We start from the raw sequence: 18,588 nt of genomic DNA, 5'->3' as shown, positions 1-18,588 counted from the left end.
TGACCCTCTAGCGCAGCCTGGGAGCGGCAAAAGGTGACAAATAACAGAGAGAAATCCAAGGGTGAAACAAAGGGTCTGGGGCTTCCCCTCTGCCCGCCTCCACCCCGAGGGCACAGGGAGAACGTCTGAACCGTACTCCCGGGGCTACCCACCCTCCAATTTTCTGACGGCTCCTGCCTGCCGCGGCATCTCCTAGTGATGGCTCGATCCATTTTCCAGAGGGTCAAGGTGAGGCTGAGAAAGGCGCGGATGCCCAGAAGCTGTGTTCAGACCTCCCCACCCCTCAGTCTCCTTTTAGACTTCCTCTGTGGAGTTGGAGCTCCTCTAGAGGCCTTTACCTCCGCCAACTACCTGGCCTTCACTACCTCCGCCTAATTGCCCAGCCCCCTCTCCCATTACATTTTTCCTAGGGGAAAGCATCTTCTAAAACAGACACCCCCGGCCCTGAGCTCTTCTCAGGTCTCTCCGGGGGAGGAGAGGCTGCGAGGCTCTCGGAGAACCCTCCTGCTGCAGAGAAAGACGCCTCGCCCCTGCGGCTGAGTCACCGGAGCGGGACCAGGCGCTCGCACGTCGTTCTCCGAGGGGCGGGTGGGGCGGCCCCGGAGGCCCGCTTGGCGGGGATGGGGGGGCGCCACCTCCCCTGCCCCCACCGAGGTCCCGAGGGGAGGGAGAATCCCTCGGCGGGTGGCCTGTCCCTTTAAGAAGGCGGCCCTGCCTGGGTGTGCCCCGTCTCCATGGTTACCCCGGTGCAGGCGGCGGGCGCGGGAGGGAGGGAAGGAGGCTGCAGCTTCTCCCCGACAGACGGAGGGAGCTGCGGGGACGCGGAGCCCGAGCCGGAGCCGACCCGCAGCCGAAACGGGAGCCGCCGCCGCCGCGAGCCGAAGGTGCAGAGAGCGCCGCGGGCGAAGGGCCCGTAGCCCGGGATTCGTGGGCGGCCAGGGCGCAAGGGGCCGCGCGCCATGCTCCGGGCCCCGACGGCGGGGACGCCCCCTTGCGCGCGGGCGGCTGGCGGGGCCTGCGAGCCCGGGGTGGGCATTGCCCTCCGACGGCCGCGCTAGGGGGCGCGGGGCCCGGCGGGGGGCGGCCTAGCTGGGCGCCCTCCCCCGGCGCTGAGTCCCCGCGCCCCGGAGGCATGGGGCGGGCGGCCACGGCCGCCTAAGATGCCGGCCATGCGGGGACTCCTGGCGCCGCAGAACACCTTCCTGGACACCATCGCCACGCGCTTCGACGGCACGCGTGAGTCCGACCCTCGCCCCACTGGCTCGCGGACAAGCTGTCCCTTGCCAGGGTTCCCGCCGACCCTGCACCCTACATCTCGGCCTGGCGCCCTCCTGCTCTTTCCCTCCCTTCTCCCCCTCACCCCTGCTCCCCGTTTTTAGCTGGGACCACCATCTCCTTCCAGACGCCGTCTCTCCGAAAGGTTCGGAGTCAACACTACCCCAGGCCAGGCAAAACGGCCAGAAGTGTCCGGGTTTGGGCCCAGGATGCAGTCTGTTCGCTAGGGCGTGAACCCCACCTAGTCAGTCTAATCCATCCCATCCCTGCGTCTGGCGCTATCTGACCAACTACCCTCGAACTGGCGGAGTCCAGGGGAGGCAGGGAAGTGGTACTCAGGGACAGCCCGGAGGGCTCAAAAATCAGATTTGGAAAAGAGATTAGCAAACCAGATGGAGTAGGCGGGACTCAGGAGCGCACTGTCCAAGCTCACCTCACAGCCTAAACCCACGGAGCCCTCTAGCCCCAAAAAGATAGGTCTGGGGACTCCCACTCAGACTAGGGAAGTTTGGAAGCTCCCACCAGAGCTTCTGGATCCTGGGTTCCTGAGGTCCTGAGCACAGGGCAAGTCATGAAAGGCCCTCCCTTCTCCTACTCCCTCACACTTGCCCCCAGTGGGGCTTCCCAGCTCTCTACTTAACGTCTTCTATGGTCTCAGTCTCGGTTCCGGATGGGCCCCCCACCCCCAACACCCGCCCCCCAGGCTTCTCCATCTGCTTTGCTGTGTGCTTGGCTCCTGCAGCCTGCTGATTCAGCGCCCCCCACTCCCCAATACATTCCTGGCTCCAGGCTCTGGGGTTCAGCTATCATTCTTACACCCCAATTCTCCATCATGTTCACTAATTCCTGAGCCAGGTCAGGCAGCTGGGGCTCAAACAGAGAGTGCAGAATGGATGGCGGCTTTGACGGCCTCCCAGTCCAGGTGGGGCCCAGTGCCAGGAGCCAGACAGCCAGCGTGGGTACCTGGCTGGTGAGTGAGCCTGGCAGAGGTAGAGGTGGGGCTGAGGCTGGCCTAGAGCTAGGCCTGCAGTCCTCCTTTGGGCCTCCTCAACCCCGCCCCTTACCCCAGGCTGCTCAGGACACACTCCAGAGGGCACAATGCCCACACAGGGCCGCAGTTACCAACCTCAGGCTCACCCATGCTGATTCTCAATGCGTTCATATCATGCTGCTAGGAGTGGGCCCTTGCAGGGCACTGACACACAGGTGAAGCACTGATTCCTGGTCATAAACAGCTCCTGCCTGCCCCCTGAACACACACACATGCAGGATTCCTGGGATTTCTAATACCCACCCTTTGGTTGCAGGCATTTGGGAAAGGAGGGGTGACCCCATGCCCCTTTACCCCACGCTCCTCTGAGAGGTGCTCTCTTGCAGACAGTAACTTCGTGCTGGGCAATGCCCAGGTGGCAGGGCTCTTCCCCGTGGTCTACTGCTCTGATGGCTTCTGCGACCTCACGGGTTTCTCCCGGGCTGAGGTCATGCAGCGGGGCTGCGCCTGCTCCTTCCTCTATGGGCCAGACACCAGTGAGCTCGTCCGCCAGCAGATCCGCAAGGCCCTGGATGAGCACAAGGAGTTCAAGGCAGAGCTGATCCTGTACCGGAAGAGCGGTGAGGGGCCACCTGGCCAGCCCGCCTCACCTGTCCGGTCTCACCAAGCCTGGCACCCACCCCATCCACTGTCCCTCCTTTCCGTTCTCGTTGTCTGCGTCTCCCTTCTCATCCCATCTTCCTACATACCCATCTCCTCTGCCTCCACCTCACCTCTTGCCCCGACCCCTCCTCTCTTCCATCCTCACCACAGCCTCAGCCTCTGCTCAGTCTCCCATCTTGGGTTTCCCACCCCAGCAGAAAAATGTCCCCATGTCAGCAGGACAGATCAATGGACACACATGTCTGATGGTCACCTTGCTCTCCCTTGCCTTCTCCTGCCCTGTTCCATCAAGCCCTGTCCTGAGCGGAGCCAGGATGCCACTCCGCTCCGAGGAAAGCCCCAAGCCTGCTTGTGTCTTGGCCAGGGGTGTCACTGGAGTCCCTGTTGCCTTGGGCAGGGCGGAGAATGAGAGCCGGGCTGAGTCTGTCTTTGTGCCCAGGGCTCCCATTCTGGTGTCTTCTGGATGTGATACCCATAAAGAACGAGAAAGGGGAGGTGGCCCTCTTCCTGGTCTCTCACAAGGACATCAGTGACACCAAGAACCGAGGGGGCCCCGACAACTGGAAGGAGAGAGGTGGGTGCCGGTGGGGCTGTTGATTTCGCTGCTGTGGCTGGGGTGTTGGGTACCTCAGGCCTGGGCGGGTGGGGCCTTGGCACCCAGTGTGGGCTCGTGGGTCCCCCCACCCCTCCTGGACTCATTGCCACTCTGCTGGCTGAGAGGCCTGTGCTGCCCAGGTATGGAAAGTGTGTTTCCAAATAGACCAGTTGAGACAAAGTTGGCGTTTTGAAGTCAGCTTTACTAAGAGTCTGAAAGTAGACAAATCCACTCCTGCCTGTGAGGTACCATCTCCTGACAATTAGTGAGGCTGAGCCCAGCCCACCTGGAGCCTTTTCCTCACACAAACCTGCCTGGGGCGGCCTGGCCGAAGCCCTCACCTAAGCCCGTGAGGTCTGTCTCTTCTTGTATCCTCCAAGGGCTGGGACAGGCCTTTGGACAGCTCAGACAGCTGTCATCAGAAGCTGCTCCAAGGCTCTTTGCCACTTGAGGATGCTGGGGGTTCTCTCCATTCCTCCACCCCCAGGCCTGGGTCAGCCCTCCATGATGTAAGGCTCCAGTGGCCCCTGTACCTGGACCCCTGGGTTCTTTCTCTGAGCTCCCTCAACTCTGCTGATGGTCTCCTGCTTGCTCAGCACCGCCCACCCCGGGAACCCCCTCCCGGCTCCTCACCCAGGCCTTTCCCTGTGGAGGCCTCTCCTGCCTTGCCTTGGGGCAGACCTCCTTCTCCTGGAAGCTGGCTGGGAGTGGTGTCTGTAAGCACCCACAGGTCTGCCCATTGCTGGGGTCGGCGAGTGACCCTAGGAAGTGAGGAGTGTCAGAGCCCCCAGCAGTCAATGAGCCAGACCAGTCCACAGAGCAGCAACTGCTGTCCTACACCCAAGACCCTGTGCTGTGTGTGTGGGCGCTCCTCCCATCATCCTCACGAACCCCTCTTCTTTTGCAGGCGGTGGCCGGCGCCGATATGGCCGGGCAGGAGCCAAAGGCTTCAATGCCAACCGGCGGCGGAGCCGGGCTGTGCTCTACCACCTGTCTGGGCACCTGCAGAAGCAGCCCAAGGGCAAGCACAAGCTCAATAAGGTGGAGTGCGCACTAGGGTGTGTGTTTGGGGGTGGGGCAGGGTAGGGCAGGCTGAGGAGATAGAGGAGGGGAACTGAGCCCTCCACAGAGAGAATGTCCAGGGGGCTGCCCAGGCCCCACCGGCATTGGGGCTGTTGCTGAGGGAAGGAATGCCTGATCCATCACATGTATAGAGGAGAGTCTTGGCCTTAGGGTCAGATGGGCTCGATCCGGGCTCCTCCCCTAAGCAGCTGTGTGACCTCAGCTAAGTCACTTGACCTAGCTGATCTTCAGTTTTCTGATCTATAACACGGGGACTCTAATGACTATGACAGAGGTTGCTCTGAGAGTGCAGGGAGGGAAGGGAGGTGGATGCCTGTCCCGGACACCATCCAAACTCAGCCTGTGCCAATGTCCTGTGCTCCCTGCCTCGACCGCCCTGCCTCACTCAGGGGGTGTTTGGGGAGAAGCCAAACTTGCCCGAGTATAAAGTAGCCGCCATCCGGAAGTCACCCTTCATCCTGCTGCACTGTGGGGCGCTGAGGGCCACTTGGGACGGCTTCATCCTGCTCGCCACTCTCTACGTGGCCGTCACCGTGCCCTACAGCGTGTGCGTGAGCACAGCCCGGGAGCCCAGCGCCGCCCGCGGTCCCCCCAGCGTCTGCGACCTGGCCGTGGAGGTCCTCTTCATTCTCGGTATGTGCGCTCTGTGCCTCCCTCCCCACCCTATGCCGGGCGCCCCCTGGGCTTTGATGGGGACGTCTGCATGGCTCCAGTGCCCCACAAGTGTCTCCCTTGCCCGCCCGCTGTTGGTGACCTGTGGGCTTCAAAATCAGACCTCGGAACCCTGCAGGTTCCAAACAAGTCTCTGCAAGGAACGGGTCATATGAGCCAGTCGTGGCCTCTCCAAGCCTCAGTTTCTCCTTCCGTCAAGTAGGCATAACAATGTTGGTTACTGTGAGAACGAGGTGATACATGGAAAGAGCCTGGGACAGCATCAAATACTGAGCAGGTGCCCAGTAAAGAGCGGCTCCTCCCGCACCCCATGCTCACTCCCGCCCCCACTTCCCGCAGACATTGTGCTGAATTTCCGCACCACGTTCGTGTCCAAGTCAGGCCAGGTGGTGTTTGCCCCAAAGTCCATTTGCCTCCACTACGTTACCACCTGGTTCCTGCTGGATGTCATCGCGGCGCTGCCCTTCGACCTGCTCCATGCCTTCAAGGTCAACGTGGTCAGTGTGGCTGGGCTGGGTGGGCTTTGGGGCGGGACAGGCGGGCCGACCTGGGGGTGACCACCCTCTGTCCCCACCCCCCAGTACTTTGGGGCCCACCTGCTGAAGACGGTGCGGCTGCTGCGGCTGCTGCGCCTGCTCCCGCGGCTGGACCGCTACTCGCAGTACAGCGCCGTGGTGCTGACGCTGCTCATGGCCGTGTTCGCCCTGCTCGCCCACTGGGTGGCCTGCGTGTGGTTCTACATCGGCCAGCGGGAGATCGAGAGCAGCGCGTCTGAGCTGCCCGAGATCGGTACCGGAGGCTCCCCGTGTGGAGGGGTGTGTGTGCGTACATACGTGCCAGAGGAATATGTCTGCTTGAGTGTGCGTGTGTCGGGGACACATGAGGGCAGGCTTGCGTCTATCAGGCTATGTCTGTGAGCTGACACAAGGTATCAGAGATCCATGTCCGACTCTGCATGTGTGTGTGTCAGGGGGCATGTGTGCAAGGAGGCATGTGTTTGCAAGAAGAATGTGGGGGCTAATGTGTGTGTGTAGATGTGAGTGTAACAGAGCCACCACCTTGAGGCAGGCCTGTTCCCCAGCAGCCAGGCATTGTGGAGAAAGCGTAGTGGGCTGCCTGGGGGAGTCCCATTCACCCATTATGGCCTCCACGTGGCCAAATTTTTGTTACATTTTTCAAGCCCCCGCCTGGCTGGTAGCCTCACCCCTCTCAGGAGGAGGCTGTGCAGGGAGCTGCTGCCCTCCTGGGTTCCTCTGATGCCTGGCACTTTCTCACCACCCTCTCCAAAGCTCGCTCCCACCACGTTGGCTGCTGAGGCCCCTTCTCCACTCTTGTCACTTCCAGCCCGCCCGCATCTCTCTCAGCTGCTTCTCAGCGCCCCTGCCCTAAAACATGGCCTTTTTCGCTGTCCCAGCAGCGCCTTCGCTCTCCTTCAGTTCACCTCCACTTCCACAGCTCCTCCTTCTGCTCACCTCCCACTCACGTCTTAACTCCTGCCAGGAGGGCTTCCACCCCCACCCCTCATCCCAAAATGTCACCCAGAAGGTCACGGGGACCTTCTAGGACCAAATCTTCAGCCCCTTGAAGTCCCTGTAGCACCTGACCCTGCCAGCCAGGCTTCTTGGAAATGCTCTGCCCCCTGCCCTGCCTCCTCCTGCCCCCACCCCTCCCAGTTCCAGGCTTTCCTCAATCTCTCCTTGGCCTCTGCTTGTTCTCCCTTGGCCATTCTATGGCGCCACCACAGCCAAACTTCCGTCCTGTCTCCCTCTAACTCCAAACCATTCTGTTCTGGCTGTTTCTAACCCTCCAGACTCCACAGCTCCAAAACTGAACGCGCCTTCTCTTCCCCAGGCCCTCCAGCCCTGTCCGCTTCCCACAGATGGCCTTTGGGGCCGGTTCCAGCCAGTGGCAGGAGGCCAGCTGCTCAGACGGCCTCTCAGGACCGTCTGCTCCTGGGGGGCTCACCAGGCATCCAGGTTGGCCTTAGAAACCTGCTCTGATCAGTTCCCGGGGATGAGGAGGCTCCTTGCCAGCCATCTCTCCCTCGCCAAGGCTGTGGAGACTGCTGTGTCAACCAGAGACCCGCTTGGATGGTCCCCGAGCGCTCTAGTTGCTGAGCACACGGAAGTGGGATGCTCCAGGCAGTGTCAGCTCCTTGGCGCCTGCCCTTCCCAGAGGGAAGGTGGTGGAAGCTGCTCTGGGGTCAGACAGTCACCCAGCGAACATGGTCAGAGGGCCGGAGATAGATAATGGTGACATAAAGCCCTGACCCTAAATCCTCTGGTCAGGACCCTTGCTCCACAACAGGACCCAGACACCCTGGGTGTTGCGTCCATGTGGCTCCTCTGTTCTCACCACCTCATGGGGGCTGCTGAGCTGACGTTCAGAACACCTTTTGCTCCCAGAGGGGCTCTGAGCCTCACCAGGGAGCACATGGGGATGTGGGGGGCTGGCTGTTTTACAGATACATGTGGTGATTCTTTCACCCTTGAACCCCAAGTTCCAGAGTGGTTTCCTCCTATTTGAGGCTGGTCCTAGTTCACATTTGGGGCATCTCCAAGTCCTTCACATCATCATCTCTCCCTTCTTTCTCTGGGGAAACTCCCCCCCAGCTGCGTTGGAGCCATACCCAGACCTCCCAAAGTCCAGCCCTGGAAGGGAGGTCTCTGTGGGGAGGGCAGCCCCCTGCTGGCCCCACTCTGTCGGCGGGAGGCGCCTTCCTGTGGCTTCCTTGCCTTGGTTCCTCTGCTCCACTGCCCGTGCTGTGGACAGAGTTCCTGCTCCAGATTCCCACTAGGCCGGTGGAGATGAGCTGGATTTTCAAAAGACTGTGCTAAATGCTGAGGGCATCTCTCAGTATGAAAGCCACCAGCCTCCAGAACAGGCTCTGCCAGCCTGACCCTCCCCACATGGAGGCACCATCCCACCACCAGCTCCAGGAGCTGCCAATGTCCCCACGGCCAAGACAGAGAGGAGAGGCCCCTCTGCCACCCTCCCTTTGTCCCCCTGCTTCTGGCCCCTATGGCCCCCCACGTTCCTCACCTGGCAACTGGCGTCACCTCAGGGGCCCAACTCAATAACGACTGACAAGTGTTGCCTGTTCCCGTGCATTCTCACCACACGCCTCAAGTACAGGGCTGAATCCTTACCTTGGCTCAGCCCTTAACACATCTCCCCGACTTCTTCAGCCTGGGATTTGATGCCCCCGTGTGAACCCCACACTCGGGGTAAGCAGAGCTCCTTGCCCATTGTCTCCATCTCTACGCTGGCCCGCGCCTTCTCCTAGGTGGGGAAGGACCTCCTCTGAGTTTCTTTGTATCAAAACTCCACCCATCCTCTGAGACCCAGCACCAAGGTCCCCTCTTCCTGGAGGCCTTCTAGCCCAAAGCACCTTGGTTGGAGCCCTGCCGTGTGGCACTTGGGCTGTGTGTACCTCTGACATGTGGCCCACCCTGCAGCAAGCTCCTGTGGGTCCCCCCAGCTCCTGGCACACGTGCGTGAGGTTGCTGAGTGAACGGTGGGTGGGTGAGGGGAGGGGAATCGGGACTGCAGGGAGTCGTGTGTGTGAGGTGTTGGGGAGAGTGTGGAGTGGGGGGGGTGTGGTGCTGAGGCGGGAGACACAGAGTGCATGTGGAGAAGTGGGTTCCACTGCAGCCCACCCTCTGATTTCCACTCTACCTCAGCCCGCCTGCCCTCTGTGCCTTGCTCCCCATGGCCCCCATCCAACACCCTGGAACTGCCACAAACCCCCAGCTAGGTTCAGAGTGACTTCGGGAAGCCATGGCTCCCTCCTCCTGCCAAGGCCAGGCCAGAGAAAGTGGGGTTGACAGGGAGATTGGCCCTCTTCGGCCTGTGTCTACGTGTGCTCAGGAGCCTCTGTGTGTGCACAGGTGCCTGCCTGTCTGTGGCCTGACCTGTGAGCTCATGTCCATGCAGGTGTGTCCCATCCCCTACCTGGGTGCGAGTGGCTGAGCACCTGTGTACCCTTGTCCCTGTCCCCAGTGTCCACAGGCCTTTTCTGTGTGAGTGGCTGTAGCCGTGCACCTGTGAACGTGCCCAAGTGCACATGTCCTTGTTCTCTCAACTGTGTGGAGCACATGGGTAGCCTCAATGGTGTCCACTGCACATGTCCATGTCAGTGTGCGTGAGGGTAGGTGATTTGTGTGGTTGTGGGAGGGGTGAGGCTGAATGGGGGGTGGCTTTCTGGAGCAGGCGAGCTCAGAGGAAGAGCAAGAGGAGTCTGAGAGGACAGGGCAGAGGAGGTGGCCCCACGCACCCGGCCCTGGGGGCGAGTCTGTGGCTGGTGCAGTGGGCCCCGCCAGTCCCTCTGCCCCCTCCAGCTGGGCCTGTTGCCCACCGCTGGGATTAGCGCCAGCTACAGGGAAGAGGCCCAAAAGCTCCTTGCTGCATCCTCAGCACCATAGAAGCCCGCTGGGAGGATGACAGCCTTGTCCTCATGTGCTTGTCTTGCTGAGGGTTGAGGAGGTGGTTAGGGCTGAGCCGGGCTGGCAGAGGAGGAAAGTGGCAGGAAGCCACGGGGGGTGGATCTGCATCCGTACGCCCCCCGCCCCGGGGGATACCTGCACCGCAGTGCAGCAGTGCTATCCCACCCCCTCCCCAGGCTGGCTGCAGGAGCTGGCCCGCCGACTGGAGACCCCATACTACCTGGTGGGCCGGAGCCCAGCTGTGGGGAACAGCTCTGGCCAGAGTGACAACTGTAGCAGCGGCAGCAGCGAGGCCAACAGGACGGGACTGGAGCTCCTGGGCGGCCCGTCCCTGCGCAGCGCCTACATCACCTCCCTCTACTTCGCACTCAGCAGCCTCACCAGCGTGGGCTTCGGCAACGTGTCCGCCAACACGGACACGGAGAAGATCTTCTCCATCTGCACCATGCTCATCGGCGGTGAGGCCTGCCACTCTCCTGGTCCCTGCCCACTCCTAGACTTCTGGCCCCAGGCGGCCGCACCCGCCTCACCTCACCCAGGGGCCCTAGGTCCTTCCCAGAGGCACTTCTGCTTTAAAGGGCCCTAGGAATACGAGGCCAGGGCTGGGAGAGCCCACTCGGCTGCAGGACTCCATGCCACACTGCGGCCCCTGTGCCTTGCGTAGGAGTATGTGGAGAGGGGAGGCAGACCTGTCCAGCATGGTGTCAGGCCCGGCCAGGCCGGTCCTGGAGGTGACCCCCTCTCGCCACCTTCCCCAGCACTGATGCACGCGGTGGTATTTGGGAACGTGACGGCCATCATCCAGCGCATGTACGCCCGCCGCTTTCTGTATCATAGCCGCACCCGCGACCTGCGCGACTACATTCGCATCCACCGCATCCCCAAGCCCCTCAAGCAGCGCATGCTCGAGTACTTCCAGGCGACCTGGGCCGTGAACAACGGCATTGACACCACTGAGGTGCGCAGGGCTCCAGGTCTGGCCCTCTCAGCCTCGGCTCCCTCGAGGGTGTGCGCTTGGGCAAAATTCCCAGGAGTGGGCTGGGGGAGGGGCAAGGGATGCAGAATTCTGGCCCCGCTGCCTCTGCTTTCTCCTGGGGGGACAGCAGCCTGGGACAGAGGGTGGCCGAGAAGCTGGGAGGCCCCTCGCTACCCTTGTTAGGTCAAGAGGCTCTGCTCACTGATGTCCAAGCCTGAGGCAGGAGGAAGAAAGCTGGGCTGTTTATGGGGGGCAGGGGCGGGGGCGTCTAAAGTGATGGAGAGGGAGGCAGAGATAGCCCCTCACTGATGGGCCCCTGTGTGGAGCTTGATGCTATGCAGGAGTCCCTCCCATGCTTCCCCTTGCTCCAGAGGCCCATCAGGGTGGAAAGGGGTTGGCTGGAGGCTGCCTACCGCTCTGCCCCCACAACCCCTGACTGTTGCCACCTGGTCCCCACCTGCAGCTGCTGCAGAGCCTCCCAGACGAGCTTCGCGCAGACATTGCCATGCACCTGCACAAGGAGGTCCTGCAGCTGCCCCTGTTTGAGGCGGCGAGCCGCGGCTGCCTGCGGGCGCTGTCCCTGGCCCTGCGGCCTGCCTTCTGCACGCCCGGCGAGTACCTCATCCACCAAGGGGATGCCCTCCAGGCCCTCTACTTCGTCTGCTCCGGCTCCATGGAGGTGCTCAAGGGCGGCACAGTGCTTGCCATCCTAGGTATGTGAGGGTGGGAGAATGTGGGGGCTTGTGGGAGGCAGGTGGAACCGTGGCCCCATCTGCAGAAAGACCAGAGAGGGGATGCAGGCAAGGCCACCCAGGGAGAAACAGCCAGGATGGAGCCCTGGGCAAAGCTCAGAGCAGACCCAGTGACCACGAGGTAACAACACAAAGAGGTGGAAAAGATCTGGCGAGTGTTTGGGGACCAGCCTTTAGTCTGTGAGGGGCCCTCGGGGAGCAGCACTTCCTGTCAAGGAAGAAAATCAAATGCTGAGGATGGAAGTGCTGGAGAGAGTGTTCAGGCAGGCTGGGCTGAAAAGGGGGGACGCAAGCTATCCTGTGGGGCTCCCGCTGGGCCTGGAGAGGTGAGATGCTGCCATCCTAGGGCGGATCCCAGGGCAGGCCCAGGGGCGTGAGGGTGACAGTGGAGTTCCAACTCAGCATGTGTACTTTCCTTCTTGGCCAGAAAAAGAGAGATCAATTCCCCAGACAAGGAGAAAGAAATGCAGTGGGGGGATTGACGTCACCATAGTGCTGACCCCAGGGTCTCACAGCGCCTGGCCCTGTGCCCAGCCGCTTACCTGCTTCATTTCAGCAAACCTCCCAGACCCAGGGGGCAGGAACTCTCGTCACTCCTGTTTTGTGTAGGAGACTGAGGCTCTGAGGGTAAGGAATTGGCAGGCCAGTCTTGGGGCGCTGCTCTGGGGAGACTCATGTCCTGCAGGAAGGGCACCATTTCAGGGGGTTGGACGCGCACCGTAGGCTTCAGGAAGGCACATTCGAGCATTCCAGGAGCCTCAGGGCTGCACGCTCCGGGGCTGTGGCAGGCTCCCATCAGTGACGCACAGGGCAGGAACACTGATCTGCCTGCGTAATCAAGGGCCTCACACCCGGGATGAAACACGGGATGAAAGGGAGGTGGCACCCCCACCACAGCCGAATCCTCAGGCAGCCAAGCGCTTGTAGACTCACCGTGGGGACAGCTGACGCCTGGAGGGGCTGAGGTTTGTCACTAACCTGGAGAACCAGGAAGGCCAGATGCCCAGCAGCTACTGTGTGTCCACTCTCTCTCCCTTGAAGAAGATGACCTTCCAACAGGAAAGAGGAGGAAAAAATACCAAGTGGTTTCGGAGCTGAGAGAGGCCAGAGGCTGTTTTGTCCTTCGCTTTGCATCGTTCCTTGAGTTCAGCTTCTGAGCCTGGATGCAGTTTACGCCAGGCCTCTGAGCAAACGGAGTTACCGCCACTCACGTATGGCCAGCAACCCTTGAGAAATTATGGAGACCTGGAGAGATCCAGAAGGGCAAAAAGGCAGATTTTGACAACTGTAGACTGGCCACTCCAAAGCAAGATTGTCAAGTGGATTATTAAACAGATGGTTTTCAGCTTGGAGCCGAGGAAGCAGGGTGGCTGGGAGCTGGCATGAGTCCTGCTAGAGCATCTCTTCCCTGATCCCGGACACCGGGTCTCAGAATAGCCATGTTCGGTATTAAGATGGAGCCTCAAGAATGGCCACTGCCTGCACCCAGGCCTCTGCCTCTAGAATGTTCCTAGCACTGGGACTTATGCCACCTACGATCTAGCCTGGCCCTGCCCATATGCTCTGGATGGACTGTTTCCTCTGTGGACTTGGTGGCTGTGGACACCCCCAGGAATGCCTGGTTCCCCATGACCCGGTTTTCTGCTTTGCCGTCATCCCGTCCCCCACCTGCCTCCTTGGTTGAACATCCAGGTACTTCCTGCCTACTCCCGACAGCTAAGGCTCACCGTACATCCAGCACTGTCGATTCTGCCCGCCTCTGTGTATGAAGCAACAGCCAATTGTGTGCAAAGTCAGTTGTGAGGGAGGAAGGGCAAGGCGAAGAGAGGTGTGCTGGGCCGGTGCCGGGAGGATCTTGATGAGCCGAGCTGAAGGCTCTGGCTGAGATGCCAGCCTGGAGGGCAGTCTCTGGTCCCTGAGACCAATGGCACGGAACTTCGTCCTTGGTCCTGTCCTGTTTCTCATTTTTATCTCATCTCTTGGATGAAGACAAGAAATACATGTGCATCCTATTTCCAGATGACACACATGAGGGGAAAGAGCTCATTCATCAGAGGATCACATTGAGATGCAAACAGTTCTCAGAAGGAAACAGAAGGATGGCCTGAAACCAAGAAAATAAGATTTAATAGCGATGTGTTGTACACTGAAGTTTAAGCAAAAGTCCACGAACGTTTAGAGGAGGGCTCCGAGCTCAGTGAGTTCTGGAGGCAGCGGGAGGCAGCAGGGTGGCAGCCATCCGTCTCTTTCCTGAAGGGGAAGGAGACGCTTTCTAATCTTGTGAACTGTCTGGCAGTGGGTTGAGCTGCCTTGTGAGGGGCAGTGAGTGCTGGGGACCCCAGCCCCAACAGCATGCCACCCCTGCTGGGAATGACCTACGGGGACTCTTGTCAGGAGGGAGGGGAAGTTTCGAAATGAACTTGGATTGGTTGTCTGTGTGTCAGGCACGTTATCTACACTAACTCACTTAATCCCCGCCATGTCCCTGATGGGAGACACCCTATTGCATTGATTTGAAGACACACATTTTTTCCCCACAATTTAACCTGTCTAACATAGGGATGCAGACTCTGATTGATGCCATTTTACAATTGCTGTCAGCCAGGGGGCAGCAGTCTCAGCTGAGTGGTGGGAAACCCTCCACTGACACCTGCTGGTAAGATCAAGAAAGCACCACCATCTCAGTTAACTACAGGACCTATTGTACAGACCAGGCACCAGGGCTCCGGGAGATGAAGTAAGGTGGCTGCCTGACATTTTCACTGTGTCACTTGTGGCACGAACCTGCTGGTTCCACACACTGGTGCCTGGACAAGCTCCACCTCAATCACTGTGGGGCTTGAAAACCATCGGATTGTGGGGTCCCCCATGGATATTAGGACTCTATAGGTAGGGATGGGGCCTGGGAGTCTTTCCCAGGGGATTCTGATCCACAGGCAGGTGGGAACTGTTAGAATTGGTGGCTGCTTGGTTGTCTCAGCACCAAAATTGGGATGTGTTTCAGCCCAGTGGTTTTGATCCCAAATGAGTTTGAGCGCCCGAGTCACAGAGTTCTTACCCCAAGCCTGTCTGAAGAGCCAGTGAGGCAGGCAGCAAGGGTCAGCCAGGGCCTGGGCCCCTCTGCTCCTCTCTCTTCTGGCCCCAAGGCCCACAGTGGGGGCCTGGCTGGAAAGGCCCCACTCAGCAGCCTCCACTTACCTCCCTGCTTGAGGGCTGAGGGGCAAGGCTTGCTGACCTCTGCTTCCTCTCCCCAGGGAAGGGTGATCTGATCGGCTGTGAGCTGCCCCGGCGTGAGCAGGTGGTCAAGGCCAATGCTGATGTCAAGGGGCTGACGTACTGCGTCCTGCAGTGTCTGCAGCTGGCCGGGCTGCATGAGAGCCTCGCGCTGTACCCTGAGTTTGCCCCACGCTTCAGCCGGGGACTCCGGGGGGAGCTCAGCTACAACCTGGGTGCTGGTGGAGGCACTGCGGAGGTGAGGGTGCTGGGTGCATGCATGGAGGGACTGGTGGGCTGGGGAACCTGGTGGGCAGAGGCTAGGGTTTGTGGAGGTGTTGTGTGAGCACATGGCCTGGTGTGAACACTCCTGCGCATGTTGTGGGAGGTCTACACTGTCCCTGCCCCTTCACACCCACACACATAGTGCTTTAGAGGCCAGCCCTGCCTGCTCAGCCACCCCTCCCGGCTCACCCTGGCCCATCTGAGACAGCCTGGCCCCGTGCAGAGCAAAGTCAGGGGTGGGAAGCCGAGTCCACTGGTACCAGATAAGGAGCCTGCAGGCCACAGATGAGGGCTGACACCCCGGGGTCGGGCTGGGCAGTGTCCCACACTAGCCCCCCAGGCTGCCTCTAAAGAGAGCCCTGCAGCGCCCCCTGCTGCTTCATGGTAAAACAGGACTGCTCTGAGGGTTTTGTTTTGTTTTGTTTTTTAAAGATTTTATTTTTTCCTTTTTCTCCCCAAAGTCCCCCGGTACATAGTTGTATACTCTCAGCTGTGGGTCCTTCCAGCTGTGGCATGTGGGACACTGCCCCAGCATGGCCCGATGAGCGGTACCATGTCTGCGCCCAGGACTTGAACTGGCGAAACACTGGGCTGCCGCAGCGGAGCGAACGAACTTAACCACTTGGCCCCCTCTGAGGGGTTTTTGAATTTTCCCAGCTTATGTCACTAATTCCAAACCAGTTTTTAATACAATGTTCTCTTGGATAGTTCAGTTAGCCGAGGGACCAAGTAGATGAGTGATGTGTCCACACTTGGCTAGAATTTTGAGGGGCAGTGAACGAGCACCTCCGGGGCTTAGTGGCTTCGTGGTGGCAGCAGAAAAGCAGCCTCCCCCATGAGCCTCTTCCTCGCAGGGTGAGAGATACTGGGTATCCTGTTAACAAAAACGGCTCCTCCCCCCAGGAAGATGAGGCCTGGGTGGGGGAGGTGAGAGGGGCTATCCATGCTAGTTCCTTGTGCCCCACTGTCCCCAGGCAGACACCAGCTCCCTGAGTGGCGACAACACCCTCATGTCCACACTGGAGGAGAAGGAGACAGACGGGGAGCAGGGCCCCACAGTCTCACCAGCCCCAGCTGATGAGCCCTCCAGCCCCCTGCTGTCCCCCGGCTGCACCTCCTCATCCTCAGCCGCCAAGCTGCTATCCCCACGTCGAACCGCGCCCCGGCCCCGTCTGGGCGGCAGAGGGCGGCTAGGCAGGGCAGGGGCTTCACAGGCTGAGGCTGGCCCCTCTGCTCACCCTCGGAGCTTAGAGGGGCTGCGGCTGCCCCCTGTGCCATGGAATGTGCCCCCGGATCTGAGCCCCAGGTGAGTAGGCCACTACACTACGGCAGAGATGATGGTGAGGGGGCGGGGGTCCTCACCAGGCTCACCTCTGCCCTAGGTGCCTGTCCTTCCATCCTAATCCCCCCAGCCTGCCTGGTCCAAGCCCACCTTCTCCAGGAAGCCTTCCTTGACTCCTCCACCTCCCTGCTGCCCCACCCCACCATTAGGTGCATGGCCATACACTGCTCAGAACTCTCTTGCTGTTCCACGTACTCAAGCTTGGCTCCTCCGCGAAACTGCAAGCTCCAAGGGGAAGGGACCACCTACCTTTCTCTTGGGGCCCGAGCCCCCTGGCCCAGCTCTGGGCTCCTCCAGCCTCTGTGTGTGGACACTGGGGCATCCTGTCCCGTGAAACACTGCGGTGGCTGCCTGTCGACTGATTTGCTGTCCTGGCGCCTGGGTCCACAGGGTAGTCGATGGCATTGAGGACGGCTGTGGGTCTGACCAGCCCAAGTTCTCTTTCCGCGTCCAGTCTGGCCCAGAATGTAGCAGCAGCCCCTCCCCTGGACCAGGTACTGGGACCCGGGTCGGTGGGGCGGCCCCTCTGCCCCATGAACCTCTGAGAAACTGGCAGAGTACAGACTTTGCCTGGAAGTCGCCTCCCCTCACTCACCTGCATGGTTTGGGTGGAGGAGTTTGGTGGTTAAGACTAGCACCTTGGTGTCGGAAGGTAGCTGTGAACGGGAATGGACTTCTGCTGTAAGCTCTCAGCAACATGACCTTGGTTCTTGCCCCAGCTTCCTGTCTGTAAAACGGTTGTTGTGCATGTTAAATAAGATTAATATCACTAAGACCCTTAGCACAATGTCTGGCTCGTGGAGGAGATAAAGGGCTGGGGAGCAGAGTTGTAAGCCGCCCCTGGCCAGGCCGGGCTGTCCTGATAGTGGGCCAAGTAATGAGCTCCCAGGAGTGTCCATGTCCCTGGGGGACAGAACAAGAGACAGGCACAAAGAGCAGCTTCTTCAGGGAGAAAGCGCACGGCAGTGTGCCTGAGGCCCCCAGCAGTTTGGGCAGAATTCAGTGACTCCGGCAAGGCTGGAAGTGGCCGTTCCTGGCGTCAGGCCCTGCCAGGCCAATGTGGTCTGTGCCAACTGGGGCAGAGGCCTGGACCCCGCACTGTCTGTCTCCTCTTACCAGCCCCCGCTGATAACCCCATCCTACTGTCCACAGAGAACGGCCTGCTCACTGTCCCGCTCGGGCCCAGCGAGGCAAGAAACATGGACACGCTGGACAAGCTTCAGCAGGCGGTGGGTGAGGGCAAGGTGGAGGCAGGGAGGGGAGGAGGTGAGCACTGCTGCTGCTGCGGTCCTGACTCCATGCTGACCTTGCCCCCCTCCCACCCCCGAAGGTGATGGAGCTCTCTGAGCAGGTGCTGCAGATGCGCGAGGGACTGCAGTCACTTCGCCAGGCTGTGCAGCTTGTCCTGGCACCCCATGGGGAGGGCCCGTGCCCTCGGGTGTCGGGAGAGGGGCCACGCCCAGCCAGCACCTCTGGGCTTCTGCAGCCCCTGTGTGTGGACACTGGGGCGTCCTCCTACTGCCTGCAGCCCCCAGCTGGTTCTGTCTTGAGTGGGACCTGGCCCCACCCTCGTCCAGGGCCCCCTCCCCTCATGGCACCCTGGCCCTGGGGTCCCCCAGCATCTCAGAGCTCCCCATGGCCTCGAGCCACAGCTTTCTGGACCTCCACCTCAGACTCAGAGCCCCCTGGCTCAGGAGAACTCTGCCCTGAGCCCAGCACCCCTGGGTCACCGCCTCCTGAAGAAGGGGCTAGGACTGGGCCCCCGGAGCCCGTGAACCAGGCTGAGGCTGCTAGCACTGGAGAGCCCCCACCAGGGTCAGGGGGCCTGGCCCTGCCCTGGGAACCCCATAGCCTGGAGATGGTGCTTATTGGCTGCCATGGCTCTGGCACAGTCCAGTGGACCCAGGAAGAAGGCACAGGGGTCTGACTGCCAGCCCCAGAACTCAGTGTTGCCAGACATGCTGCCATCTGTGGCTCTGCCCAACCGTGGGGTGGAGGAAGGGCAGCAGCCACCCCCTGGGACTTCGTGCTGCCCGCTGGCTCAGGGCAGGGAGCCCAAGAGCCAAGGAGGGCCTGGCCCCCGACTCACAGAGGGTGAGCTGGAGCCTCAGGGGCGGGCCCCGGGCTAGGAGTCTTCGGCCCCTGCTCCTGGGGCCCCTCCTCAGCTTGCTCCTCTGACCTCCTCATCTCCCTCTGCAGGCTGGGGGACAGAGGTCTGAGTCTAGAGAAGGGTTCTGCCATCCCCTGCATGTGCCCCTGTCCCTCCATTTTTTATATTAAAAAGTAATAATAAAAG

General features: G+C 60.7%; 1 protein-coding gene across 1 annotated transcript; it reads left to right on the top strand.

Annotated features, from left to right (window-relative positions):
• On the top strand, positions 1-18,549 carry KCNH3 (potassium voltage-gated channel subfamily H member 3). The gene is made up of 16 exons (XM_046646812.1): positions 1-228; positions 411-1,236; positions 2,653-2,886; positions 3,369-3,503; positions 4,432-4,565; positions 4,997-5,240; positions 5,619-5,776; positions 5,861-6,068; positions 9,901-10,182; positions 10,483-10,682; positions 11,164-11,413; positions 14,707-14,924; positions 15,925-16,256; positions 16,683-16,786; positions 17,445-17,521; positions 17,623-18,549. The coding sequence occupies exons 2-16, from the start codon at positions 1,161-1,163 to the stop codon at positions 18,217-18,219; spliced, it is 3,249 nt and encodes a 1,082-aa protein (XP_046502768.1). The 5' UTR covers positions 1-228; positions 411-1,160; the 3' UTR covers positions 18,220-18,549.
• The last annotated feature ends 39 nt before the right edge of the window (positions 18,550-18,588 follow it).

The sequence above is a fragment of the Equus quagga genome, chromosome 1 (assembly GCF_021613505.1).
Source record: "Equus quagga isolate Etosha38 chromosome 1, UCLA_HA_Equagga_1.0, whole genome shotgun sequence".
In the NCBI taxonomy this organism is placed as follows: Eukaryota; Metazoa; Chordata; class Mammalia; order Perissodactyla; family Equidae; genus Equus; species Equus quagga.
Note: the sequence above shows the minus strand (reverse complement) of the source record. Positions and strands in the feature narration are given on the sequence as shown.